The following is a 26,965-nucleotide window of genomic DNA, read 5'->3' on the forward strand; positions in this document are numbered from 1 at the left end:
TTTTCCAGGCTTAAAGACACACTGATACTGTCCTATCAGTTTATATGTTAGTGGCTTCCGCAGTTCACATAATACGCTAGACAGGATCTCGTAGGTGATAACAGGCTGATGCCTCTGTAGTTGTTGCAGGGAATTAAGGCGGTCACCTTTCTAATGGATCGGACAGTGCCTAAATTCCACTCGTCGAACATACTTTCTTCCTACCAGATTTCGGTTATGAGTTGGTGCATGTTCATTACTAGATCAACTCCCGCGTGCTTAAAAAGCTCCGCCTGTAAATCTTCATCAGTGACAGCTTTGTTCGACTTTAGCCTGGTGAATTCCAGATCATAAACCAAATGGATTTGTCGAGGCTGTTCGTTGGCGGGATCGTTGGCTTCATCTTTATTAAGGAACTGGGCAAAATGATACTTCCAAATGTTTAGCATCAGCTGAGTCTCCACTAAAGTATTTTTATTCTTATATTTGCATTCTCTAGGGCATCTAGTGAATCCCTTTGACTCGTCTATAAGAACTTCGCCATTGTTTCCTACTAAAGTATGCTTTGATTTTCTCGACTTCACACTGCTCATGAGTCCTTTTCATTTTTCTTAACAAGAGGTTCTCATCCCATCTTTTATCGATATTGAGCTGACGGGAGGTCGATGTACTCCTTTTAAAGTTAAATCTTACAGATTAATTTTAACTACATATTAATTAATTTATCATTTAAATATTGCTTAATAATTAGGCTTATATCTAAATATAATTCAAATTCATTAAATGACTTCATGCATCTAGAAATTGGTTCATTTAAATCATAATTAATTCTATGATATGGTATATAAAACAATTGTCTTGATCTTATATATCTTTAAGGAACATACAAATTTAATAGATTAAGCAAATCGAAGCATTTTATGTCTTAAGGCAATATAAGTCATGAACAAACATTACACAATTAACAATTCGCCGATTTTCTTAAGAGTTCAGACCAATTAAAGCACATCTTGCAGAATAACAAGGCATTGAATCTAAATTCCATTTAAGTTGTCGAACTACAAATTTTGTAAAACGATTTTTTGAAACTGTATAATGAGGATCCCATACAAGTATACAACTAAAGCATATTCCAAATGAAGACGTAAAAAATATATATAGACGGATTTTATTGCATATGGATTCGAAAATTCGGCACAATTTCTTTTAAGAAAGCCCAACATTGAATCTGCTTTAGCAATAACAAAATCATCCATATGCCCAGAGAAATTTAATTTGTCATTGAATATTACACCGAGGTCCTTAATCTTCGAAACTCTACATATAAGACAATGTTTGAAATATTATAATTATAAATAATAATAGTATGACATCGAAAAAAAGACATACAACTACATTTATTGATGTTAAGCAAAAGATGATTGCTTTGAAACTAATCGTTTATAGTATCAATATCATTCTGTATCAATACACAATCATTGATACTTTTAACAGTTGCAAATATTTTAAAATCATCCGCAAATAATGGACCATTTGTAAAATTCAAGTAAAATGGTAATACATTCATGAAAATCAAAAACAACAATGGACCAAGATGGCTCCCTTGTGGAACACCAGATGATCATATATTGTTTTTGTTGAAAGCGAGTTCAAAATGTTCACAACTTGTTTTCTATTAACCAAATAGCTTGAAATCCAGTTAAGAAAAGTTGAAGGAAAACCGAATCTATTGAGTTTTAGAACAAGAAGTGGTAAACAAATACTATCAAATGCTTTCCAAAAATGAGTACAAATTACATCAACCTGAAAACCAGATTCCAAGGCATTTGACAAACGTTAAGTAAAAAACGACAAATTAGTCGTAGAAGGAAAAACATTCTTTAATTAAATAGGATGGAATACCATCCGGACCTGGAGTTATACTTGAATTAATATTTAAAATCCCTTCTTAAACATCTTCTAATGACAAAAAAGGTGTCCTAAATCCAAGATGGAAACAGATTAAGGATAATTTAGACTGTCTGGAATAATTACAGGTGAATGATCCACATAAACATTCTCAAAAAATGACGCGAATAAATCACATGTTGTATTTAAATCTGAAGAATATTGATCATTATACTCCTTATTATTAAAAATAACCGAGTTCTTCTTCTTAGAATCTATGAAAGCCCAAAATGATTTTGGGTCTCTTGATATCTTTGATTGTGTATTCCAGATATATTGTATGTATAAAAATGTATTTAAGAATTCGTACTCGCGTCCCATCTGGTTGGTTTTCTAAAACTTTTTAAAAGTTTTATTTTTATATTTTTAATATTATGGAGTCTTTTGTTACTCCAAGTTAATCTTGAATTACATCTATTTTTGTTGTTTTTTTTTTTGGAATAAATCGACAAAATCCATCAAATAGACATTCTAATTTTTTTTTTTTAAATATCATCCAAATTTGTTCCAAAAAGATATAATGACCAATCTATTGATAAAAAGTAATCATTCAAGTTATCATATTCTCCTTTTAAAAAATTGAAAATATTACAACGGAATTGTTTAATTGAACTAATAACAGCATTATTATACATTCTTAAACTTTAGCATATCGCTTTATGATGAATAATATTTTTCACAATTGGAAATAAAGATTCTTTAACTTCTTAAGCTAGGTTTTTATACAAAAATCCAGATATCTTTGGATATAATTGCTCATACAATTTACTTGAATTAAGTTAAGAGACAAAATCGAATCAATAAGTAAAATTTCAAAATCTTTTTTAACATTATAAGGAATCAAGAATTTATCATCTCCGAAATAGTTCCATTGAATATCACATAAATTAAAATCTTTCCAAAAAAAATTCAATGTTATTTAAATGCATTTCATAAATGCTGCCACAGTCTGTATGCTTCCGTCTTGGCTTTATTTACCTTAGCACATTCAGAGTTAAGGCTTTCATTGGTAACAGCTCATCCGTTGTGGGGTTCGTTGCAAACTCCAAGGATATTTTGTCGGCAAAGGCATTGGCAATGTAGAAGAATAAAGGTTTTGACATCTGATGTCATTTTTTAGAAAGATCGAATAAACAGTACTAAAGGTTGGTAAAAATAAATTTTCAACTAGAATATCTTTTCAAAAATTCAAGAAATTGGCTTCAAACAATTTTTATTTGATTTTTGAAATACATTGAAAAAAAATTTAAAATAATGTTGAAGTTCTTAGAGCAACATATTTCATAACTTGATGTAGCAAACAAATTAAAAGGCCCGATTACAGCTCAGACCAATTTAATCTCTTAAAAAAGTACCTATTTTTTTGTTTGTTGGACAGGAAACTCTTAATCTTGCGAATTTTAAAAGAAAGTATATTCTTACAGCGTATAAGAATTGTATGAATAAATAAACTGAATTTAACTAAAATGTAGTTCATATTGCAAATATTGTAGCAACTTTATATCCCAGACTATACACGTGACTTATCATAGATTTCATTCGAACAACCGGTAAAAAAATAATAAAACTTTTCATAATAATAGCATAAGGTGATAAGTTATAAAGTACAAATCTAAAAATATAGCAAACACTTATTTAATTGAAATTTAATGTTTTTTTGTGTATAAAATGATAAAGAAAAATCTGTTTTCTTATTTCTTCCCATTAACAACTAATCATTAAGGGCTAATTGCCGTGAATACGTAATTAGACTTATGTAGTTACGGTATAGGTGTTTGTCATGAGTTGAATGTCTAATGAATAAATACGTCAATAGAGCGTCATCAAATTTTCGTTCAGAACACAAAAGTTCTACCGACACACAACGACAAAATACAAGGTAAACGTTTTCAAAATGACGATGACGAAAGTGAATCTGAAAATTATAATGAAACAAATAGTGACGTTACGAAATAAACTGGACTTTGATCTTCACCCATAATAAATATCTTGTATTTGTAGCTGAGAAAAATACCTGTAATTTGTAACCACTTTTCTGAGAAGCATTTGTCATAGTAGCGCCTTCCCTTGTACAAACATTAATGAATAAATTAATTAATAATGTAAGAAAGGTTTTGAGAAGGAGGCATACAATGTGTAAATTGAAGAATCTTAATGTTAGAATGTAAAACAAACAAAAATTAAAAATAGATACAAAATGAGATGGCAGATACATACTCGTAACTATTGATCCAAATATAATTTGTGTCAACAAATAAACAAACAATTTGAAATTTATATTTTAAAGAAGATATGTCGTGTAAGAAGGGTGTTTTTTTAGAGCTTGAAAATTTTAAAAACATTGTGGAAATAATTTTGTTGTTTTTATAACCTATAAGATTATTTCATGGCAATTATACCCGTGTTTGTTGGCATTCTATAAATAGTATAGCAGAAAACCCATCGGAAGTAGACAGATTTTTGTTTTTAAAAATTAAAATTTAAAATTAACTTCAGCAAAAAAAAAATAACTAAGACTAATAAAATTGACAATTTTTAAAAAGATATGCTAAGAAAACATCTAGAAATTGAGATTCTATAAAAAATAAGGAGTTTGTTTGTAGTCTGCTACATTAACATGTGGTGTTAAAGTGAGCTTGAAGCTTGCCTCAATTCCTTATATACCCGAATCGAGTTGAAATAAGCCGATTCCGGGCGGCGATCAGATTGGAATCAACATTTTTGAAGAAAAACCTGTTGAGAAGTTGGTTTTACAGATAATGCATTATGGTCTATTTATATGCATGTTTTCTTATATGGTGCTGAACTATTCAGTTCTTCATTGTTTAATACGAATTAAACTATCTCACTTGCACTTCATAAGAAACATCGAAACACCTTTTAACCATTTTTAAATCTTCTTGTGCCGTGGAAAAACAAAAAAGATTTATATAATCTAAGCTGAGATAACCCTTTGGTGGAAACCTAGCAAAACTTAATTATCTTTTCTATTGATTTCTCTTGCAAAATAAGCCCAGTTTGTAAATTTTCATTAACAAAACTAAATAATAACAGATTGATTTTCTCCCCCAATGGAAAACACATAATTCCAAATGCACAACTACTCAACGAACACAGCCATCGAGACCCAAATGCAATATCAATCGTTCCAATATTTGAGAACGAAATCACAGAAGATCCATTCGAGATTCGTATAAATGTCAAAAAACCATCCGTAGTTAAATTCTACTTTAACTTTTATCGGCAGTATTCATAATGCGGATATTGTTTTTGTTATTCGTGTAAAATCCTACTATACTATTGATAAATTTTCAAACAAAACACGGGTTATGTTATAAATATGATTTCCAGAAAATGATAACCACGGAATCGTTCAATCGGAAAAAAATGAATAACAGTTGGTAAAAATTGATTTTCGACTCAAATATCTTTTTAAAACTTTGAGTTATTGGATTTAATTTACTTTTATCTTCCAAAAAATATTGTTTTTAACATTCAGTAACATTTTGAAAAAAATCGAACTGACAGTTTTTTACAAAAAAACTGGAAACCGAATTAAAATTAACGAAAGTTGGTAAAAATGGATTTTCAACTCAAATATCTTTTCAAAAAATTTATATAATAGCTTGTAATTAATTTTTTCTTATAAGAAATATTGTTTTCAACATTAGGACAAATTTTGAGAAAATTAGAATAGACAGTTTTTTTTACAAAAAATAAAAACCTAAAAAAAAATTTATAAAAGTTGGTACAAATTGATTTTCGACTAAAATATCTTTTCAAAAATTGTAGATATTGGCTTTAAACTACTTTTATCTTTCAAAAAATATTGTTGTTAATATTCAGTAAAATTTTGAAAAAAATCTAAATGAGAGTTTTTTGTACAAAAAATTAAAAACCTAAAAACACATTAAACAAAAGTTGGTAAAAATTGATTTTCGACTCAAATATCTTTTCAAAAATTTTAAATATTGACTTCAAACTTATTTAACTTATTAAATATTGTTTTCGCTATTCAGTAATTTTTATGTAAAAATCCATTAGTCCGTTTTTTCATAAAAAATTAAATCTACATAAAATAGTACGCAAATTTAGTAAAAATTGATACGAATACATATAGACAAACTTTTAAGCAAGACAAATCGACAGACGGGATGGGAAGTTATCAGTGTGGGTCGCATCCCAGCCTCTTTTTTTGTAAAATATTCGAGGTTACAATTTTTTTCAGTTTTTTTGATTTATTAAAAAAATCCGTAGTTGAATTTTGTCTTCAAAATTTTATAAGTTTTCTATCACGTCACAAAATATAGCATTCAAGTCGCTAGCAATATTGGTTCGTGAGATATTTTGGGTAAGCCAAAATGTTTACTTTTTTTAAATTGTTATGGGTTACAAAATGTATTTAAAGTAGAAAACTCTTGCTTAAAAGTTTGTAGGTTTTCGTGTTCGGTTAAAAAACTTTCAGTTGAATTATTTTTAAGAATTACCAACAATATTTTTCATATCAAGAAATAGTTTAGTTTGAAAATCTAGTTTCGTGAAATAGATTTTTGGTCGAAAACATTTTTTTACCAATTTTAGTAGCATTTCTTAAATTCTTACAAATTGGAAAGAATGAAATTAATTTGAGAGATATCAAGAACCAAACATCAATTTTTACCAAATTTTACGTACTATTTTTTGTAGATTGTATTTTTTTATGAAAAAACGGAGTGTTGCATTAAAAAAAAAACTACTGAATATCGAAAACAATATTTTCTATGAAATAAAAAGAGTTTGAAGACAATATTTTTAATTTTTAAAAGCTTATTGATTCGTTAGTAAATTTTTACCAAGTCTTAATATTGTTTTTTTTTAGGTTTTTATTTTTTGTAAAAAAAAACTATCAATTAGATTTTCCTCAAAATTAAACTGAGTGTTGACAACAATATTTTTAAAACATAAAAGTAGTGTAAAGCTTATATCTCAAAGTTTTAAAAAGATATTTGAGTCGAAAATAAATGTTTAATAACGCATATTTTCTCGAATAAATAAAGATCCCATATAATATGAGCTAAATAGGTACAATTTATCTTCTCTGAAGACTTGTAGCAACCATATAATTCACAGTAGCTCTATGTAGCTCATATTATATGGAATCTCGATTTATTCGAGAAAATATGCATCAAGACATGGAGTAATGGTCATCTTCTGATGAGCCCAACCATTGCATCGGGGCGAAACGCATATATGAACACCATGCTGGTTTTTCAATAAGGACGGGTCGATGATGAAAATGTCAATCGTGACATTTGCTGTGTGGCACGTAGCGCCGGCCGCCCTGCTGGGACTACATGGTTCAGTTTGGGAAACAAGAAATTAGTTATCAGCGTTATGAGGCGCTCGTTGTTGATGATGCATGCCTCACTAACTTTGCTTCCAAAAAAGTACGGACCAATTGTGCCGCCGGCCCAGAATTCACACCAAACGGTAACGTTTTAAGGATGTATTATCACCTGTTGAACCTCGCGTGAGTTGGTGTCGTCCCATATATGGCAATTTTGCTTGTTAACACTGCCATTTATCCAAAAATGCGACTCGTCACTGAAGATGATTTTTCGGCAAAAATTTGGGTCCTCTTCAAACCGAACAAAAACATGTTAATGAACAACCGGTGGCGGCAGCGTTGCCTATGGTCATAAACTTTGAGCTTCTGGGTATGTTGGATCTTGTATACGGGTGTAGGCCCAAGTCGACTCTAAGTTGAAGTCTGCGAAAGGCCGAGTTCTTGTGCACGGTGAGGAATAGACTGCTTCCTGTTTTGGTGTACACTTTCACGGAACGCTGCGCTGTTCTCGGTCGATCTTGCACTCCTTGAAAGTACGGGTGTTTACTGCTTGTTAACCGTCACAAATTTGGCCACCAAACGTTGAAGAGTCGACTTTACGGTAGACGTGGGTCATCACCAAATGGGCGCAATGCGAAAACTTTTGCTTTAACAAACACTCGTTTTTATAATAAAGTTTTATAATTTGAATGGGCTGTTCAATCATATTTGACAAATGTCACCAAAACAAAATGGACGCCATGGGGCGCCAAAATCTACTCACGCCAATTTAAAACCCTTTATAATCCACATCAGTTTATAATGAAGTCAATATCAATCTAAATCTTAAGCATCTTGAGATCAATGGCATAATAAAAACACTTCGAAATCATTAATGAAAATAACAAAGAGGGTTGGCCCAAAATGGCTACCTTGTGGTACACCAAAAAGTTTTTTATTTCAGTTGATAATATACAAATACATTACCATTTTAACGTAGTGCCAACTTCCAATCAAATAACTTTTAATCTAATCAAGAAGATTAAAGTGAAACCCAAGAAAATCAAATTTATTCGTCAGCATAGAGCAAAACTTTGATGAGGGTTCCCGCAAAGATAACACCACTCGGTAAAATATCAGGAATATCATCAATAAACAGAACGAATGTCATAGGGAACTCCTGCCGTTGTTTCAAACCACTCTGACAGTTTAGATCCATCCCATACAGCTGCGTTTGAAGATTTCAGAAATTGAAAATACAGCATCAAAAATTTTAGTGATGCTCCTATATTTTAGAGCTTATAAAGCAAAGCCTGTCTGTTTACTGTGTCGAATCCAGCTTTGAAATCAACGAAACAAACATAAAGTTTTTTGCTTTTTTCAATCTGATTTCTAGCTAAGGTAATCAACGCAAATATGTGATCTATAGTGGTGAACCCAGAATCTTGAAATATGCTGAGAAGTTCTTTCAGTTCAGCTAAATAATCTTTCATAAAGAGTTCTAGCAAATACCTTTCTAAGCGAGTTGAGAATGGATATTCCCTTGTAGTTCTCAGGATGATTAGAATCTTCTTTCTTAAATATTGTGAAAATGAGAGCTTTAGCAAAAATTTGAAGGAACACAAGCATTCTCATAGAGGCGGTTGAAGAAATCCAGAATGTAGGCCTTTAAGCTGTTGTTCGAATTTTTGAAAAACTCTACTGGTATTCCATCGCTTCCAGGTGTTTTGTTGTTTTTAATTTTCGTGAGAGTTACTTCCAATTCACTTTATGCTATTGAGCAGTCCAGGTCTAAAACACATGTATCCCGATACGCAAAGCTGAAAGTATGAAGATTCTCTTTAGCCGACAACAGAGAAGAACTTTGTACCCGTCAGCTTTGTTCTGTATCCATTTTAGTTTCTGGAACTCTCTGAAACACTTTGTTGTGCTCGTTCTTCGAAGTCTGTTTCAACAATTGGCAAGTGAGCCGAGAAATTGGCCAGTAGCACCTTAAAATATCTTATTACATTGCCCCATTCTCCAAACGTTGCACATAGGTCAATAACTGATTTTCCGTGACAGCTGATACATGTAAATTCACCATATTCATTACCTTTTGTCACCCCATTCAGCACAAAAAATCAGAAAAATTCAGATAGTAGTTTGCCGTTCCTATTAAGTGTACCAGACTTGGAATTTCTGGTACTTTCGAAAATAAGTTGATTTTGTAAGAAGTGCACAGATGAATTCTGATAGTTACCAATTTGAGCATTGAAATCCACAATTGTCATAGTATTTTCCAAGAAATAATTGGTCATGAAGTTACACCAGTTATTGCAGTTTAAATATACCGGAATAATATGGTCTTTTGTAGCATTAAAAAATCGTTGAAAACATTTAGAATTTTGTATACTGGACTTGAAAAAAGACACAATTTTAAACCAAAGTACTGGACTTATATTATTAATAAATTCAACACTTATATCCTTTAAAATACAAAGTATACAAAATCATAAAAACACTTAGAAACTGGCATTAAAAAGATCCACCCAGTGAGTAACTTCTGATGATGAAACGCTTTAAGCTAAAATCATATCATATTAAATTTTTCATAACTTTCTTCTTCTTTGTTTCTCGATTAACTTTCTTTTGAATTCTTCATGAGAGCAGACAAGAAAAATAAAATAAACATCAATAAATTCCACTCAGTGGTCAAGGAAATTTCATAAAAATTCTCCGCCGTTTTTATCATCCCACAATGCAGTAACAGAATCAACAATGCAAACACCTTCTCCCACATTAACCCTACATCCATCCAAGTTTTCACTTAAACATCAAAATTTCATAATGTAATGTTTTTTCTATTTTTTCTTATTTCCTCTTCCTTGGTTTTTTCCCTATTTGGTGTCTCTCATCCTTGCTATGCCATCATTATTATTATGATCATAATCTTTTCTTTGTGTCCTTGGAATAACAAACCATCATCAGACACAAAATATTCAACCATAGAGGAAGCCAAAAACAAAAAAAGGACTTAACTTCTTCATGCGTTTATGTACCTACATGTAAAAAGCTTGACTTTTTTGTGTTATTACAGGACCTCGGTTGTTGTTTTTGTTGTTCAAGTAAGAAAGTCCTTCTTTAACTAAACTGGCTATGAATAGACCGAACAATAGCCATACACTATCCTCTACACAATCTGGTCCTTCCGCACTGTACTATACTCGTACAACTGCAAGTAGTCAACAAAATAAAACTATAATACATTCGCCATCTTTTGTTCTTATTAAGGACTTCCGAGTGAGTGATTCAAAATGGCTGCCACTGGATCACATATCCATATACTACCTACCTACTATATTCTTTCAGTAATATAAATTCCTACTCTTCGCCAAAGAAGCGAAAAAAATTACAACAAGAAAAATTAAAAACAAAAAGAAATCTCCAAACGATAACGCTGAACAAATAAATTAAAAATATTTTCTATACTCCGATGAACATTGAAAAGAAGGTCCTTAAAAACGGAGCAAAAGCGTCTTAAGGGCGTTTTTCACAAAAAAAAAACTCAACTTAACTCACAAGGAAAAAAGATTGAAATTATTAAAATTGTAATTATATTTCCCTTTTCCACAAGAAGTAATCATTTCATATCCTTATCCATATCCATCCATCCTTTCCCTTTAAAAAAGGACCTACCAAAGAAAATTCAAGAAATTAAAGAAATAGAAAAAAAGAAACAACACCCAGACTATTTTTTTTTCTAAATGGGATTTTAAAATCTTAGTAACCTTTGATTGTGGAGTGTACTTAAGGTACGTTTCCATTTCCATTTCCTTTCTATTTTAATTTTTATTCCAACCCAAGCTAAAGCCCAAGCCCAAGAAAATATAGAGTTTTAATCCTCAAAATCTTAACTCATTTAATTCCGGTTACAAAAACGAACGACGAAAGACGAAACTAAGAAGAAACAAACTTCAAAAACAAAACAAAACTTGATGCTGAATGAAGAAGATTTGTTCATTTGGAAGAGATTCACTTAAGTAATGACTAATCCGTTCGTTTCTCAAATTGAAATTGAAATAAGGTGGCAACCCTCACATCTGTCAGTTTCATTGACAGACACTCCACTCAGGGGTGTGTTTGTAAAGTTTTTAAGCTTTATTAACGTTTCAATGGCAACGCATATGATGTAAAGTTTTTAATAAATTGACTAAGGTTTTTCTTTTTATTCTTTTCGTTTGTTTTTTCTTTGTCTATTTGTGTGATGCGAGGCGAGAAGTGTGTGAGTTTTCTAAAAAAGGACGAATGCTACTGAGAATAACTCTGTGTGTTTTTATTGCAGTTTTAATACTTTTCCATTATCAACTTAACTCTGGGTGTCCCATTCTTGCAATCTTTGTAGCTCTGGATGGTTGTTGGAAGCTGAAGGAAGTTCGGAGCTGAGTATAGTAGCTCTGGAAAACACCATCTAGCTTCAGAATATGTGAGAAGAGAAAGGATATTGGATCTCTGTAATTTTGTTTTTTTTTTTGTTCTCTAAAGTGATTTTGCTCCTACAACTCGATGTGAGTTTTAAAAGCATTAAATGTTTTCACTCCTTTTTCGTCCTTACATCAGATGAGAGATGATAAGTGAACATCTGTTAGAATTCCCAAATATTTCATTTCATATGATGATGTGTAGAGAAAATGTAGAAAACCATGCTTTGTGATGTTCTTACACACAAAAACAAAAGGAAGTTAGTTTCCCTTTTTTATATATTTTACTTTATTTTGCTTTATTGTTTTTGTTGTCTTAAAATTCTTCTTATGGTGGTTTTGTGAGTATGGTGGAAGTGAGAGTGAGAGATTACAAAACAAAAATATAGAAAAGTTTTCACTTATATACGAGTTGGATTTTACTAGGATTTTCATGTCTCCTATACTTGCAAAAGCAAAAGGATATATTTTATTTGATTTAAGCTAACTCCTTTAAACCAGAGGTGTGAGTTGTCGATTCAGAGTTTGAATGACTCAAGGGAAAAAGTACTATGTAGTTGAAGAATTGTCTGAGACTAAATTTTGTCCTTACATTAAATTAAACGAGCTCACTTAAAGGTGATAAAATTACTAAGTATTTGAGCTAGTTAGCTTAGAAGATGGTTATTGAGAAGAGGTTTGGGTCCAACCTATGAAAATGCGTATTTTTTAAAGTTCAGAGCAAAGAACTGAGCTGTCAGAAAATAGATATGGGTTCCTTTTTTTAGCTCAGACATGATCAAAGCTAGATCGATGTTAGCTCCAAGGACACCCTATTTAAAGACAGGAAACCCATCTATCATTCTGGTTTGCCTACAAACTGAAACGTCTACTACTATGCTAATATCAATTCACCACAGCTAAAGTCAATTCACCACGAATTGATAAGAAAATACGAAAAATGAATTGTATAGTGCGTACCCGACCTAAAATAGACAATTTTGTTGCAACATTAGTTGATAAGGAAAAATGTATTCAGAATATAGGGATAATAAATAAAATCGGATGGGCTGAAGAATTAAATTATGTTGGCGAAGAATTTCGGACATAGTTACAGTTACCATACGTTTTAAAAAAATACTTTTTTATCGTAAAATAACTTTACAAGCTAACTTCTTTCTGAAACAAAAATGCTAAGAAACAAGAGATGGCGTTTTAAAACTAAATCAAATTTGTTTAACCGAACCAAAATTACATATAGTATTCTCCGCTTAATTGCACTGAACATTTTGTCAGATTTTTCGGTCAATTATCCGAGTGGTTCAACTAGAGAAACCCGGCTTAATTGACATATCTGTTCAATTAAGCGTATAATTGCACTAAAAAATAAAATATTCATTCCAGAAATTCACTCTATGAACTTTTCAGTGTCGACTTAATTTCGGCGTCTCTTAGTTCGCCAAAACATAATACGTTATGTCATCACATGCGAAATAAGCATTGAACTCTGGTCCTCAAGGACGTTATCTATGATCACGAGATCATTTTCCGGCTGCTCTTCTTCTTGGATGAAGAAGATCTTGCAACTGTAGATTTAGTTAGTAAAATATTTCCGATATTACCTTTCTAAAACAATAAGGTGAAGGTGTTTTAAGCCACACACTTTGAAAGACTTAGAAAACTAAGAACATTATTCAATATTCTGTAAATTGTTTCCTTATTATATAAGGTGATTTTTTAGCTATTATCTTTTTGGCAGCACTGGTTTGAACAGCTGACGCATGTTTTGTATTTTGTTTTACTGTCAAACATCTTCAATTTGGTCTATAATCTACCCATGAATCGTCTAACCAGAAAAACGAACAAAGCTTGCAAATTATTAACTTTCCATAGGAAGTTATTGTAATGGGTCCGATTTGTCAAATTGAAAATTTTGACATTTCTCGACGTTTCAAGGTCCCTAGAATCGAAATTAAAGATTTTTGGTCGTCCATAGCTCAAGATCCAAAAGTGCTATCGACTTTAAATACATTTTTTTATACAGATACTAAGGCAGAAAGATGCAGAAAGGGCTCTAAAGAAAATTAAGTGGTTGTTTTTTTTTACCATAGCAGTTTGAAAAAAGGTACAAATTTCTGTTAACCCTAAATATCTTATTTTATGCAACGAAGAATGATGTTTTTGACATCTGATAAAATTTTTAGAAAAATGGAATTGATAGTTTTTTTTATAAAAAATAAAAATCTAAAAAAAACATTACTCAAAGTTGGTAAAAATTGAATATCGATTCAAATATTTTTTAAAAAACTTCAAGCTTTTTCATCTTTTAAGAAATATAGTCTTCAACATTCTGAAAAATGTTTTACAAAAAATAAAAACCTAAAAAAAAATGTATAAAAGTTGGTAAAAATTGATTTTCGACTCAAATATCTCTTCAAAAATTTTAAATATTGGCTTCAAACTATTTTTATCTTATAAGAAATATAGTTTTTAACATAAGGACAAATTTTGAGAAAAATCGAATTAACAGTTTTTTTTACAAAAAATAAAAACCTAAAAAGAAAAATGTATAAAAGTCGGTAAAAATTGATTTTCGACTCAAATATCTTTTCAAAAATTGTAGATATTGGCTTTAAACTACTTTTATCTTTCAAAAAATATTGTTGTTTATATTTAGTAAAATTTTGAAAAAATCGAATTGACAGTTTTTGTACAAAAAATTAAAAACTTAAAAAAAATTAACAAAAAATGGTAAAAATTGAGTTTCGACTAAAATATATTTTCAAAAATTTGAAATATTGTCTTCAAACTAATTTTATCTAATAAGAAATATTGTTTTCAACATTCGATAAAATTTAAAAAAAATCGAATTGACAATTTTTTTACAAAAAATAAAACTTTAAAAATAACAATACTAAAACTTGGTAAAAATTTACTTTCGACTCAAATAGCTTTTCAAAAATTAAAAATATTGGCTTCAAACTTATTTTATTTCACAGAAAATATTGTTTTCGATATTCAGTATTTGTATATAAAAATCCAAAAGTCCTTTTTTTCATTAAAAACAAATCTACAAAAAATAGTACGCAAATTTGGTAAAAATTGGTACGAGTACATATAGACAAACTTTGAAGCAAGACAAATCGACAGACGGGATGGGAAGTTATCAGTGTGGGTCGCATCCCAGCCTCTTTTTTGGAAAATGTTTTCAATTGCTTCTTCCAGTCGCCGATACTCACATACAACTTGGAATGGTCGCTTAGCCAACGTACTTACCTCAACAAAATTGGACCAATTTGAGGACACCGCAACAAAATATCTCCTGGTAAATTACTGAAATAGAACTACGAAAACATCTACTATATAAATAAAAAAAATGTTATTTACCTTTTGGTCAATTGTTTTGGATTGTTCGATGAAAAAAATAAAATATTTTTTTTACAAAATATATTATAAATGACTAAAGACATTTTTTCTCTAAAACACGTTTGAACACAGGAAAACAAAACTCTAAACAAAAATAACGGCATTTTAAACCTGGGATAACAAAAAAAACAACATCTTCCAAAACAAGTAAATTCACAACCGCATCGAATTTTTGTTAGATTTCACATTTTTCATGGTCCTTATGTCAAAATAACAAATACAACAACGTAAGCAAGTGGGTGGTAAAGGGTGAAACTTACGAAAGATTACGGTCTTTATATGGAGCGTCTTTGGTGCATTCTATTAGCTCTAAATAATTAGACTGACCTATTGGAGTAAAAAGCTGAGAGTGGCTAACTTAACGACTGTTTCGTGAGGAATGACGACAGAGACGATTGTCAAATTCTAAAATGTTTGACAATTCAATTCTTCAGTTCTCTAGTTTGTTTCTTAAAAAAGCCGGAGGGTCTTCTCAAATCCTACTCGATGTGTGTCGTCAGGCTCTGCTCCATAGTCTACTCAGAAGTAAAAAAAAGCAGGTTCCCAGCTAAATCAAAATAGGATATCAAGAGCAGTTTTCTATACTCATTTTCAACTTGTCTTCAAGTCCCTAAAAAACTTTTAACTGATTTGAATAATTTGTTACAAATTGGAAATATTCGCTTTTTATAACAAATAGTTGGTCAAATACAAGTTTCTTTTTAAAAATTGAATAAAATTGTCCGGCTGGCTTTGTAGTAGGACATTCTGTTATTTTAATTTTCTTAAAGACCTTTTTATTCGTTTGGAAGCTCAAAGATGTTTTCAGTGATAATTGTATGAACATACCTTAAGTGCTTGTCATTTGACGTTGATGAACTGTGTTGTATGGCGGCGTTTCATATTGCCTTTAAGAGATTCATGATTCATGCCCTCAATTTTGGTACACAAAGTTGTAACCGAGTTTACATTTGAAAGGAAAATTATCCAATCGTATTTCTGGAGGAATGTTATCAGTACCTACCTATTCCCCTCGAGCCCAACTTCGGTCGTTCTTTCAAGTACAAGGATTTGTTCTTAAGCCGTAATATGCGGATGTGAGGCAAGGAACCTCAATGTGCAGACTTTGAAAGTCTTAACCTGTAAACCATATCGTTAATGTCTCATTTCAAAAACAAATTCCAATACTTGGAATCTTTTCGTACTTAGGTTAGTTTAAAGTGGCTGTCCATGATGGAGTAGGACTCAATTAGGCCAGTTTAATGGCTCATTGTGATACCACATGTATCTAGAGACTTTCTAATAAGTTCAATGAAACCAGTTTGAGTCTCTTGCGAAACTTGAGAGGCTGATTATGTTGATATAATTTAGATCGTTTAGACAGTTATAGTAGAATACTCCTAGGCAATTCTTGTATTTTTGAGCTTTGGCAAGGCATATATTGAAGAGGTGAAGAACTGCTTCCTTCTCTAATTCATTCATTCAGCTTCTTGAAAAGTCATTTGAGAATACGCCTAGCCGCGTGGACTGCTTTCCTATCAGACAATGCCCGGTTATGACACCGATTATCGAGCTTATATGCGATCTACCTAGAGAAGCAAGCACCTTGATAGCTTTAAATCTAATGTAGGCCAGATGTTTTTTGTGACCTGACATGTGGTGATGTTATTCCACCTGATGATTGCCTTCTTCATTAGCAATAGTTTACGTGTACCGTTGGGTATGCCAGTATCAGCCAAACGTAGTAGAACGGATTGTACTGTACCATTTATGACGAGTTCATCTGCCTTATGATTTCCTGGAATGTCTAGGCACAGCAAAGGTGAATAATAAACTATTGTACAATGTCCATTAGAGATGATCGACAGTTACGGACTGTTCTAGAGTTTGAAGAGACAAAGTCCAGAGAATTGATAGCGGCCTGACTATCTCAGAAAATATGGATATCAGATGTTGATATCACGTTTTCTTTAAGACAAGACAAGTCTTCTTTTGTCACCAAAAATTCCGCCAGATACATGCTAAAATGATTGGGAAGGCGAAATCAGTGGTTTAAATTTAGTCGTTCAGAGTAGAAACCTCCAACAAGCCCTTTATTTCTGTTTGATCCATCTGTTTTAGAGTGGACTGACTCATCTTCAAAGAATGTCCTGTTCTCCCAGAAAAATCTATTTAATTTTTCATAGACTACTCCCCATCAGTGTTAAGGGACTGTGCCCAAGAAAGTTGTTGGTAGCCGGTGAAAACTATTGATATCTGCTGAAAACCGTGATACTTAGCGAAAGCTGCAGATAGAAGGCGACAACATTTAATAACCGATGTTTGAGGGAATACATTAGTTTATGCAACCCAACAACGAAATAAAAGAAACAATAAACACAATTTGTTTTAAGATACAATTTATTTCTGATACATGTTTACTTCGTGAAGGTCGGACGGCAATTGAAATGTGAATTTTAAAAATTGGATACTAAAAGAGACTCCACAATCCTACTGAATTGAGGAGTCTATACCAAGAAAAGACTTTAATGACAAAATTAAATGTAAATATGAAGCCAGCGATTGCGCTTCCCACAATATCTGCTGTTCTTAGATTCATTTCTTAGAATTGAATCATAATGTTTTTTTTCAACCAATTATATTGTAGTAAAAAATAGAACAAATAGGAAATGCGATACAGAAAGTATGCATAATGATATGACACTTTGGAATGCCAATTTATCTTTTTTTTATAAATGATACTGAAAATGATACTGAACACAAAATGTGCTGAGTTGAATAAGAGAATAAAACAAATAAGTGTTTGAGTTAAACATGATCTAAACGTATTGAGTTAAACAACCGAAAAAAGTCCTTGGTAGCTGGTGAACACCGTTATAGACAGTTCAAGCTGTTGGTAACCAGTAAAACCGTCAAAGGCTAAGGGAAAAACAAAGAACAATAGTGGAGGTTACCGGCAAGAGCATTTAAAAAGCCGCAACCAGATTCAGGGACCGAGAAGACGAACCTAAAATAGGAATTACTTCCAACAAGGGAGTTATGTACCTGAGTTTTCATCAAAGGGTACATTGTATAGTCAATCCTATAAATACTACCTTGTATAAATACCACCTTGCGGTGTCCTTCTTCTAACGAATCTTCTAGCAAAAGAGTCGTCCAGCTTTGCTTTAATTGTTCTGCTTATTAGCATGAAATAAATTAACAAGACAGAAAGTCTTGTATCAATACTTATGGATATCAATCAATTATTTAAAGGTCTTTAGAAGGAATGATGATAGACTTATAGTTCGTAGATCGTACTTTTTTTCAAAAAGTTTCTTCGGGACATAGTTCAAAAAGTATTTTATTAAATGCAGAAAAAAAGAACACTTGATTTATTTCTTAGAAGCTCTTTGAACTCTTAACTCAAAAATTTTCAGTTGAAATCAACTTGGAGTTAAGAAAGTAATCATACTAGTAAATTATGTTGACATTGGTTAAGAAAGAAAAAGTATTACATTTCTTTTCTCGACGGCACTGGTAAAATCGTTAAAATTTCGATTCCTTTATCCAAAACCGACTCACACCCGTTAAATAGTGTCTATGATCTCCAAAGTGTTTGTTATTTGATTGCAAAATCTTTATTTTCCTTCTTTTTCGTCTAAGTAATACGTTATCCTTTTGTGCACAATTGATTCTTTCTCATATGATTCCAATTTCCAACCGGATGTCAGCCAAATGGTTCTTCATTTCGTTGAAGTGCGACTTTTCCCGGAAATACAATCCATTCACTCCCGCATCAACCACCATCATCATCTAATATGACTGACTCGATGTTAGTTTGATCCTTGTTTTTAAGTCCTTTGCAGTGCACATTTGAGATTTAATTTACTATTTGTTTTTTTTTCTTTTGTTCTTTCTTCGAAAAAGAGAAATAGATTGTAATCCTATATCTACCTAGCTGCTTCTTATCTTTTACTTTAAGTGTGTAAAGCACATACAAATAAGGATTCACAAGGATTCTCTTCATTCATTCATTCAATTTCTGGTTACAGAAAAGTAAAGACAGAAAATCGGGGGAAAAACAGAGCTCTAAACATGTGAAATAATAAAAACCCTTTTAATTTTTAAAAAGCACACATTTGACAGAAAACCAGCTGCTACTTGTTTCCACTGTTTGGACAAGGACACACATAAAAATAAGGATTTCCCTAACCATAAGAGGATTTCTTTTCTTTTTTTGTTTCAATATTTGAAAGTGTATATTCTCTTAAGTGCAGTTTTTAAAACATTCGAAAGAAATCTACGAATTTTAAACCCCCACTAAGTCTTATTTATGTATGAATTATTTATTTAATTTTCCAAAAAATAATCCTTATTTTTTTATTTTTATTTTTAGCGTGGAATAATATAATAGTGGCAGATAACCCTTACGACACAAATTCAACTGATTCAAACAATTATTCTGGTAAGTTATTATTGTTGTTTGTTTATAATTTGTTTATTAAGTTAAATTGTTGTGTTTTGTTTATAGCGCCATCATCTGCCTTGTCATCGGTGGCGTCCTCAGCGTCTTCGTCACCTTTAACGCCTTCCTCACCTACACCAGTTTACTGTGTCGAACCACCAAGTCCAGTACTAAGTGACTTCAAGCCTTTCGATTTGGAATCATGGTGGGGTAGACGTTTGTTCCAGAACATCACAAAGAACCTGTGAATGATTTCTTTAAGAAAAACTCATTATTATCATTAATATTAGCGCAATATTATATACATCATCTAAACGGCATCTCATCTTTTTATTTTTAAATTATAAAAATAAAATATTGTTAAAAAATAAAAACAAAATAAAAGAGAAAATAAACAAAAAAGAAGAAAAATAAAAATCAAGCGCAGCGATTAAGAAACCGAAAACGACGACAAAATATAAAAGAAACATTCTGTTTTTAGAAAATAAGTAAAATTAAATAAAATTGGTTGAGAATTTAAAAAAATAAAACTGATTATAACAAAATAAGCTTAAAATTTAAAACTATCTAAAAGATTTAAGTTAATATCAGTCATAAAGGAGCTTTGAAACAAATAATATATCAAAAGTTAAAAGTTTCTTTAAAAATTCCTCTAAAAGTTAGGCCCTAAAAAATTGCCATTGAATAATAATTTTGAATTTTTGTTGGCTATTAATAAATTCATGATAGAAAAATATCAAACGTTCCTTTTAATTGTCTATAAATATGAGTCATTAATTTTCTGGGCCTATTTCGGAATTCAAAAACTCAACATACAGTGCCACACAAAAGTTTGCGTACAACGTAACGTAATGTGAACCGTAAGTGATATAGCAAGTTCAGTTCAACATAAATTCGATATGTTTATTTTTATTTAAACAATCAACAAGAAAACTAAAATAGTTTTAAAATTTTTTCTACAAAAGTTTGCGTACGTCTAAAGGAAGAACTTTATAAGAATAAATTGCACTTTATTACTTTTGGTATCAATATTTTCTCGGACATACTTAAAACTTCGTTACTTCTTTTAAAAGGGTTGTTTCATTCGAGTATTAAAGCGTCTTTAATTTAGGCTTTAATTCGAATATCATGGGTGAATATTTTTATCGAGCTCATCCCAAATATGATGGACTGGGTTTATGTCTGGGCTTTGTGGTGGGATTCTTAGTTTGTGCGGTGTATTATATAAGAGTCACAAACGCCTGTTATGTGCGGTTTGTTTGAGGTAATTGTCTTGATGCAGGGAGAAGTCGTTGGAAAGACCCAGCTTGTCGGAACTTAATTCAATTTTTTTTTAGGATATCAATGAACACAAACTGATTCATATCATCAACGACTGCTTCCAGCTTAAATATCCCTGAAGATACCATAAAACCCCACACCATAAGACCTCCACCACCATTCTTCACAGTCTTTACAGAGCATTTTAGATTAGGGTCAACATTTGGCCTTCTCCACGCAATACGGCAGCGACCGTCAGACCCAAAAATGTTAAACGTAGGCGTGCCAAGGGAACTCCTTGTCCAAGTCGTCTCTGCCTGTTTACTTTGTTCACTAATGGATTTTTTCTGGATGTGCACGACTTAAATTCATTTCTAACTATGATCCTTCAAACCGTTATTGCCCATGTTTTGCATTTCACTTCTTGTAAACACACTTTACGGAAGTGGATTTGGGTGTTCCACAATTCGTTATTGTGAATTCGAACTTGCAAATAGATGTTCTGTATTTCGGTTTCTTCCATTTTTTAACGTATTCAAATCAAATTTTGTATTTCTGTGAATTGATCTTTGATAGCTTCCTTCAGCTGGAATCGGAATATTGCAGCAAGTTTTCGAATTGAAGGAATCGATTAAGGTATAATAAAATGTTCTATTTCCCTTAGAACATATAAAAAAGCGTCTTTGCCTAATCTTTAAGATTTACAGTGAAATCCTAAAAGAGGAAACCAAGAATTTACTTCATTCATCAAAACAATTCTACATAAGTTTCACACAATCGAAATCGAATAATATATTTGATTTGTCTAGCAAAATTCGTCTTCTTATTTTTTCTCTTGAATTCTGCTTGCTTTTTTCACTTAAAATTGACAATAATATTGCACCCATCTTTAAAACAGCAAACATTTTACTTTAGAAACAAGGAAGGAAGGATGATCCTTCAGTTCTGAAAGTTCGAAGCAATTTCAAAGTTTTCGAAATCGATCGAATTGAAGAACAAGCAATTTCGTTTAACTTCAAATTGAAAAGTGATTTCAATTCACTTTCGATCGAAATTCGGAACATGAGCGTTTGTGAACTTTAGAATTGTGATGCGTTTCTACTTCCAAGCTGATCATCTGCCCTGAGCCTGCCCTAAGCTACTTAAGTGATCTATGGTTCTTTGGATCATTGATCGACTTCTGCAAGTTTTTTTTTCGAAATTTCGCATTCGTATTACATTCGATGTTTCACCGAAAGATTAATTATCCACGCAATTTCACTCACGCTTAACTTTTTTTTTTTCGCACAGGGTGTCACTTAAACTTTTCATAATCTGTACGCAAACTTTTGAGAATGAAAATTACAACATTTTTATTTTTTTTTTATATGTTGAATCAAAAATAAAATTATTGAATTTGATTTTCAACTTAATTTGTCCTGTTTTTTCGCTGTACGCAAACTTTTTTGTAGCACTGTAGAGTAAAATAAAATAAATAACAAAAACTACTTGTATTATCAAAACGGCAGTTAAAAAAGAATAAAATACATTAAAACTTATTTGATAAAATATTTAATTATTATTATACTTAAAAAAACATAAAAAGCTCACAACTTATGTGCTTGCCTAGTTCTTCCATTAAAATTTGTATAGGCTGTCCAAAGAGAAGAACAGAAGAAAGTTGTATATTTTATTTGAAGGAAAATGCAATGTATCTCCTTTGTTCAGTTTATAAAGAAAAAGGATTAAGGATATGAACAAAAATACTCCATATTTATGAAGATACTAATTGATAGCCTTGTTTGCCTGCAAGTGTATTGTTTTGCCTGCAAGTGAACTCCAAAGCAACTGTTTTAGGAGTTCATTCTTTGTGATAGTAAAAATCTCTATGTTTGCGTGAAAAAACTAAAAATGTTTTTTGGCATTCACAACTTTTCATCAACGTTACCAATAACAAAGACATAAACTAGGTGGCGCAACAGTTCATAGAGAAAATGGGCTTAGTGGTTTACAACTCCCAACCCATTCATTCCTTTGTGTTTGTCATGTCAGGGAGACTACATTATTGAACTGGACTTAATACGGATGTAGGTGTGAATCCAAATGCAAAATAAGCCATAATGTGCCGTAAGACAGTACAAATTCCTGAGAACGACAAGGAATCGATTTATTAGGGTCTTCGGCAACACTTTCACTTACAACAGCGATATTTTCAGTGGTACGAGAAACGATGATGCACAGGCTTTACAATATCTGTAACCAATTCAGTCTCTTCAAATTTCTTCACAATTTTGACAATTGCTTTCGTTGTTGCATGATTATTTAAACCATAATCTCCTCTTAAAGCACGATATGTGGCTGTGGCAGAGTCACAATTTTTGTAGTAGATTTTATTTTAAGCCATCCATTTTCGTAAATGTCGGACTTTTAACTTAAAAATAAAACAAATTAGTTTAACAACTTTGTTTGACGGATGTCAAATTCCAGCCCTATCCTTCAAATTCCAGGCCGCAAATTGGATAACCCATAAAATGCCCATAGGTTTTCTATGTGCTGCTGTATTCTTCTGGCAGCGAATTCTGAAGATCATGATGTTGCATATGTGATTGAATCGTCGGCATAATGGTTCGTCTTTGTCCCAGAAACGTTAACTGGTTGGCCAGCGGTGTAAATGTTGAACAGAAGAGATCCTAGCTTAGATCCTCGTGGTGCTGCAGCACAGATTCTTCTGGTTGATAATTCTTCCTTGGAGACCTGTACATACAAAATATTAAAAGTATTAGTTTTAGTTAATGATTCGATAGTCCTAGCTCCGACAGTTTGAATATAAGTCCTTTTATCTAAACACTATCAAAATCTTTTTCGATGTCTAGCAAGCACGCTAACGCTATTGTTTTTTCCTTTATGCTAAGACCTCGAGTAACGTCACTTTGAAGTCCCAGCAGTGGATGTACAGTGGAGATTTTATTTTGAAAGCTTACTGAAAGTTTGGTATGATATTTCTTTCCCTGCAGAATACCATGAGTTTTTTTCAAAATAAGTGTCTCTAGAACTTTGCTCACTACAGGATAGGATAGAGAAATTGGTCGGTAAACCTCCACGTTTGAGCGGTTGGTGAATGGAAAATGCTTCAGGTTTTTCAACAGGATTTGTTGATAGGTTTTGTCCGTGATGAATGGTTTCTGGTAAGGAGTTAGATTTTCCAACAATTTTGTTCAATTTTTAAAATGTGTCAGGGTCGGGTTTTAAGCTCCTTCCTGAATGTCTTTTCCTGATGATGTTTAGTCATGTCAGGGATGAAGGTGACCTACAGTTTATATGCAAAATCAAAACGACTAATTTCCCTTGGAGAATTTAGAAGTCTTTGGCAAGATGCAGTACTCCTAGAAGAAAACCTTATGTGGAACAGGCGGGGATTGACCCAAGGCCTCTGTCTTGACAGTCCTACGCACTAATCATCACGCTACGGGTATTACTACAGGGTGATACTGCCAATTTCCAATTGTATGACAAGAAAAACTTTGTTGCGACACGGTATATTTTTGCCTTCCTAGAAAATCGTATCGACCAGGAAACTTCCTCCAAGTTAATTTAGTTTTAACACCGATGTCAAATATCGAGGTGTTAAACGAATTTCGAAAAAAATTATCTCGAACAGCTGTTAGAAAAAATACTCCGAAGTAAAAATCCTCCACTTAAACTCCATTACAATCCGTTTAAATTTTTTGGCAAATCAATTCGAAAAATGCGTGCATATTTTAATGTCATTTTTAAGAGGTCTTGAGTCCAATCCCTGTTTGTGTTACCTGAAGTCTTTTTCACGGGTATTGTCTCTTGCGAGGAATTGACAATTAATGCTTCAAGAGTAGTTCTTGCCATGAAAAGTGTTTTCTCAAATTATCTGTTTGTGTTTGGCAGAAAAAGTGTAGGTTATCTCCATTCCTGAAATTACTCGCACACAAGAATCGTTGAGAGTTGTAAGTTACTAGACCCTGGTTCACTATGAGCTTTTAGGTCGCCAACTTTATATCATTCTCTTTTTGGATAGGAATACAATTTTTATACCGATCCATTTGAAATAACTCGAAATTTTTTAATTGTATGGTCATTTATCCTAAAAATTTTCGGAGGAAGCTTTCTGAACACCTGATTCTATTTTATCAGAAAGTCGAACGAATCATTTCATTGTTTAGTTTTTTAGTTTGATACAACTCTTGTGAGAGATTTCTGACAGGAAATTTTTCTCATTGACCGACATTTTCAATTCTCACTAGAAAACACATGAAACATGACAAAAAATTCGCTTTCAATGATAAATGTAATTGGCGTATATATGGACTGTTTAAAAACAGTTTAAGACGTATAACTAAAAGCCTTAAGTAAAATTATTCATTGTTAAACATTTTTAAGTGAATGTGAATTATTCGGGGACTAAAATTGTAGTAGTTTTCAGGTTCTTTCCATTTTTTGTATACAAATTTTCAGTGGAAATGACAATGAAAAACTTGAACGTATAGAAAGGAGATTACATCATTGCTTACTTTTACGTTAAGTGCGAAACGCACTTTTTATTTAACAAAAATAATCCGTTTTTTGACTATTCGGTATTCTAAACCACAATAATTAGAAAAAATCTTATACAACTAAGAAATTTATTAAATATTCTTCTCTTTGGTCAACTTATTTTAATAGTGTAAACAAAATATGCCTTTAGATGTTAAATATGTTACAAAAAACAAATTAATAGTTTCACCAATATTACTTTAAAAATTAAACAAATAAATAAACAAAATAAAATTAAAAATAATTGCTTCCTTAAAACCTAACCTAAGGAGACAGTAATAATTGTCATTGATCAATCCGAAAAAAGAAATTAAAGCAAATCGTTGCACTGGTTTAATTTTCAATTTTTCAATTGACAGCCGAAAGATATTAGCCGACCTGTCAACTATTTGAATTATAGCTATATTATGGTCTCATCATTCAAGTTATTGGTTTAACATTTAAAAGCCATTGAAAGAGCTAAATTAGTTATATTTGACGTCAAAATGAAGCTGATGAGTTCTTAACCAAAAAATACTTTATTTAAGCCAAAACTCTTCTCGTTTCCAAATCGTTTTTATTGAACAGCTGATTGTTGATTTGACATTTGGGAACAAAATCTTTTCACTTTTTCCACCTGTCAGTGCTTGATTTCACTCAGAAAAGTCCAGAACTATCACATACATTTTCAATTATAGTTATAAAAAGTTCCAATGATTGGTTACAATGATCAAAATCAATGACAGCTATAACTGGCCCCTAAAAATTAATTCCTTATGAAAAAATGTTCCATTTCCAAAAACAATTTTGTTCCTATTCTGTTATATAAATTCTGAATATTTTAATCAATTTAAATACATTTACTTACAAATAACAAAATAGAATTAATATCTTGTTACCAAAATATCGTTAAACAATAAATAAAACTAAAATTCTAGCAATATACATAATAAAGAAAAACCGTCAAAATAAAAACAGAACAAAGCTTTAGTACTGATTATTTGAATTATATAGAAATTAAAAAAAAAAAAAACAATAAAAGAAAAACTACAAAGAAATATAATCAACACGTGGTTTCATTTTGTATCATTCTTACATTTTATTTTATTAGCATCTATGTACTTTGGAAATGGGTTATCCATTTTGGTTGTTTCAAAAGTATATGGCTGGAATTTGACATCTGTCAAACTAAGTTTGAAATTTACGAAAATGCATCGCTTAACTACCGCACAACGCATAACAAATAGGCAGTTTCAGCTAACATTAGGGGCTTCATTTACATTCTTTGAATGCAAATTTTGACCAAGGCAACCAACGATAGATTTCCAAGTGTTTTCAATCTTTAAACTCGGAACTTTACTTGATCGTGCAAAAACTACCAAAAATTAACGTTTTCTTTTCCAATTTGACAAGAAACCTTTATACATAAAACATCAAATAGAATGTTGTAGAAATAAATAAATCACAGAGGAATAAAGTTCAGCTTTCAGTTGAATCCATTATTATGATTAGCTGCCTTTTTGACATTAGTGGAATTGACTTAATAGTTAGAGAGATTTCACTTGACAAACTTTCCAGTCAACTTTCCAATAAAGTTACCTTAATTGGAAGGCAAAGTTTTGGCAGCTTGCCAATCAGATACTAGAAACTTGCCTTACTTTC

The 26,965-nt window shown here is 31.6% G+C and overlaps 1 protein-coding gene across 1 annotated transcript in view; it reads left to right on the forward strand.

The window, feature by feature from the left end:
- The window catches only part of LOC129941703 (MAPK regulated corepressor interacting protein 2), a 62,496-nt gene extending 40,176 nt beyond the window's left edge, over nucleotides 1-22,320 (forward strand). Inside the window, exons 4-5 of the mRNA XM_056050405.1 lie at nucleotides 19,454-19,522; nucleotides 19,589-22,320. Coding sequence (XP_055906380.1) covers nucleotides 19,454-19,522; nucleotides 19,589-19,770 — 251 coding nt within the window. The 3' untranslated portion in view covers nucleotides 19,771-22,320. The remainder of the gene's footprint in view (nucleotides 1-19,453; nucleotides 19,523-19,588) is intronic.
- Nucleotides 22,321-26,965: the final 4,645 nt, after the last annotated feature.

This window comes from Eupeodes corollae, chromosome 1 (assembly GCF_945859685.1).
Source record: "Eupeodes corollae chromosome 1, idEupCoro1.1, whole genome shotgun sequence".
In the NCBI taxonomy this organism is placed as follows: domain Eukaryota; kingdom Metazoa; phylum Arthropoda; class Insecta; order Diptera; family Syrphidae; genus Eupeodes; species Eupeodes corollae.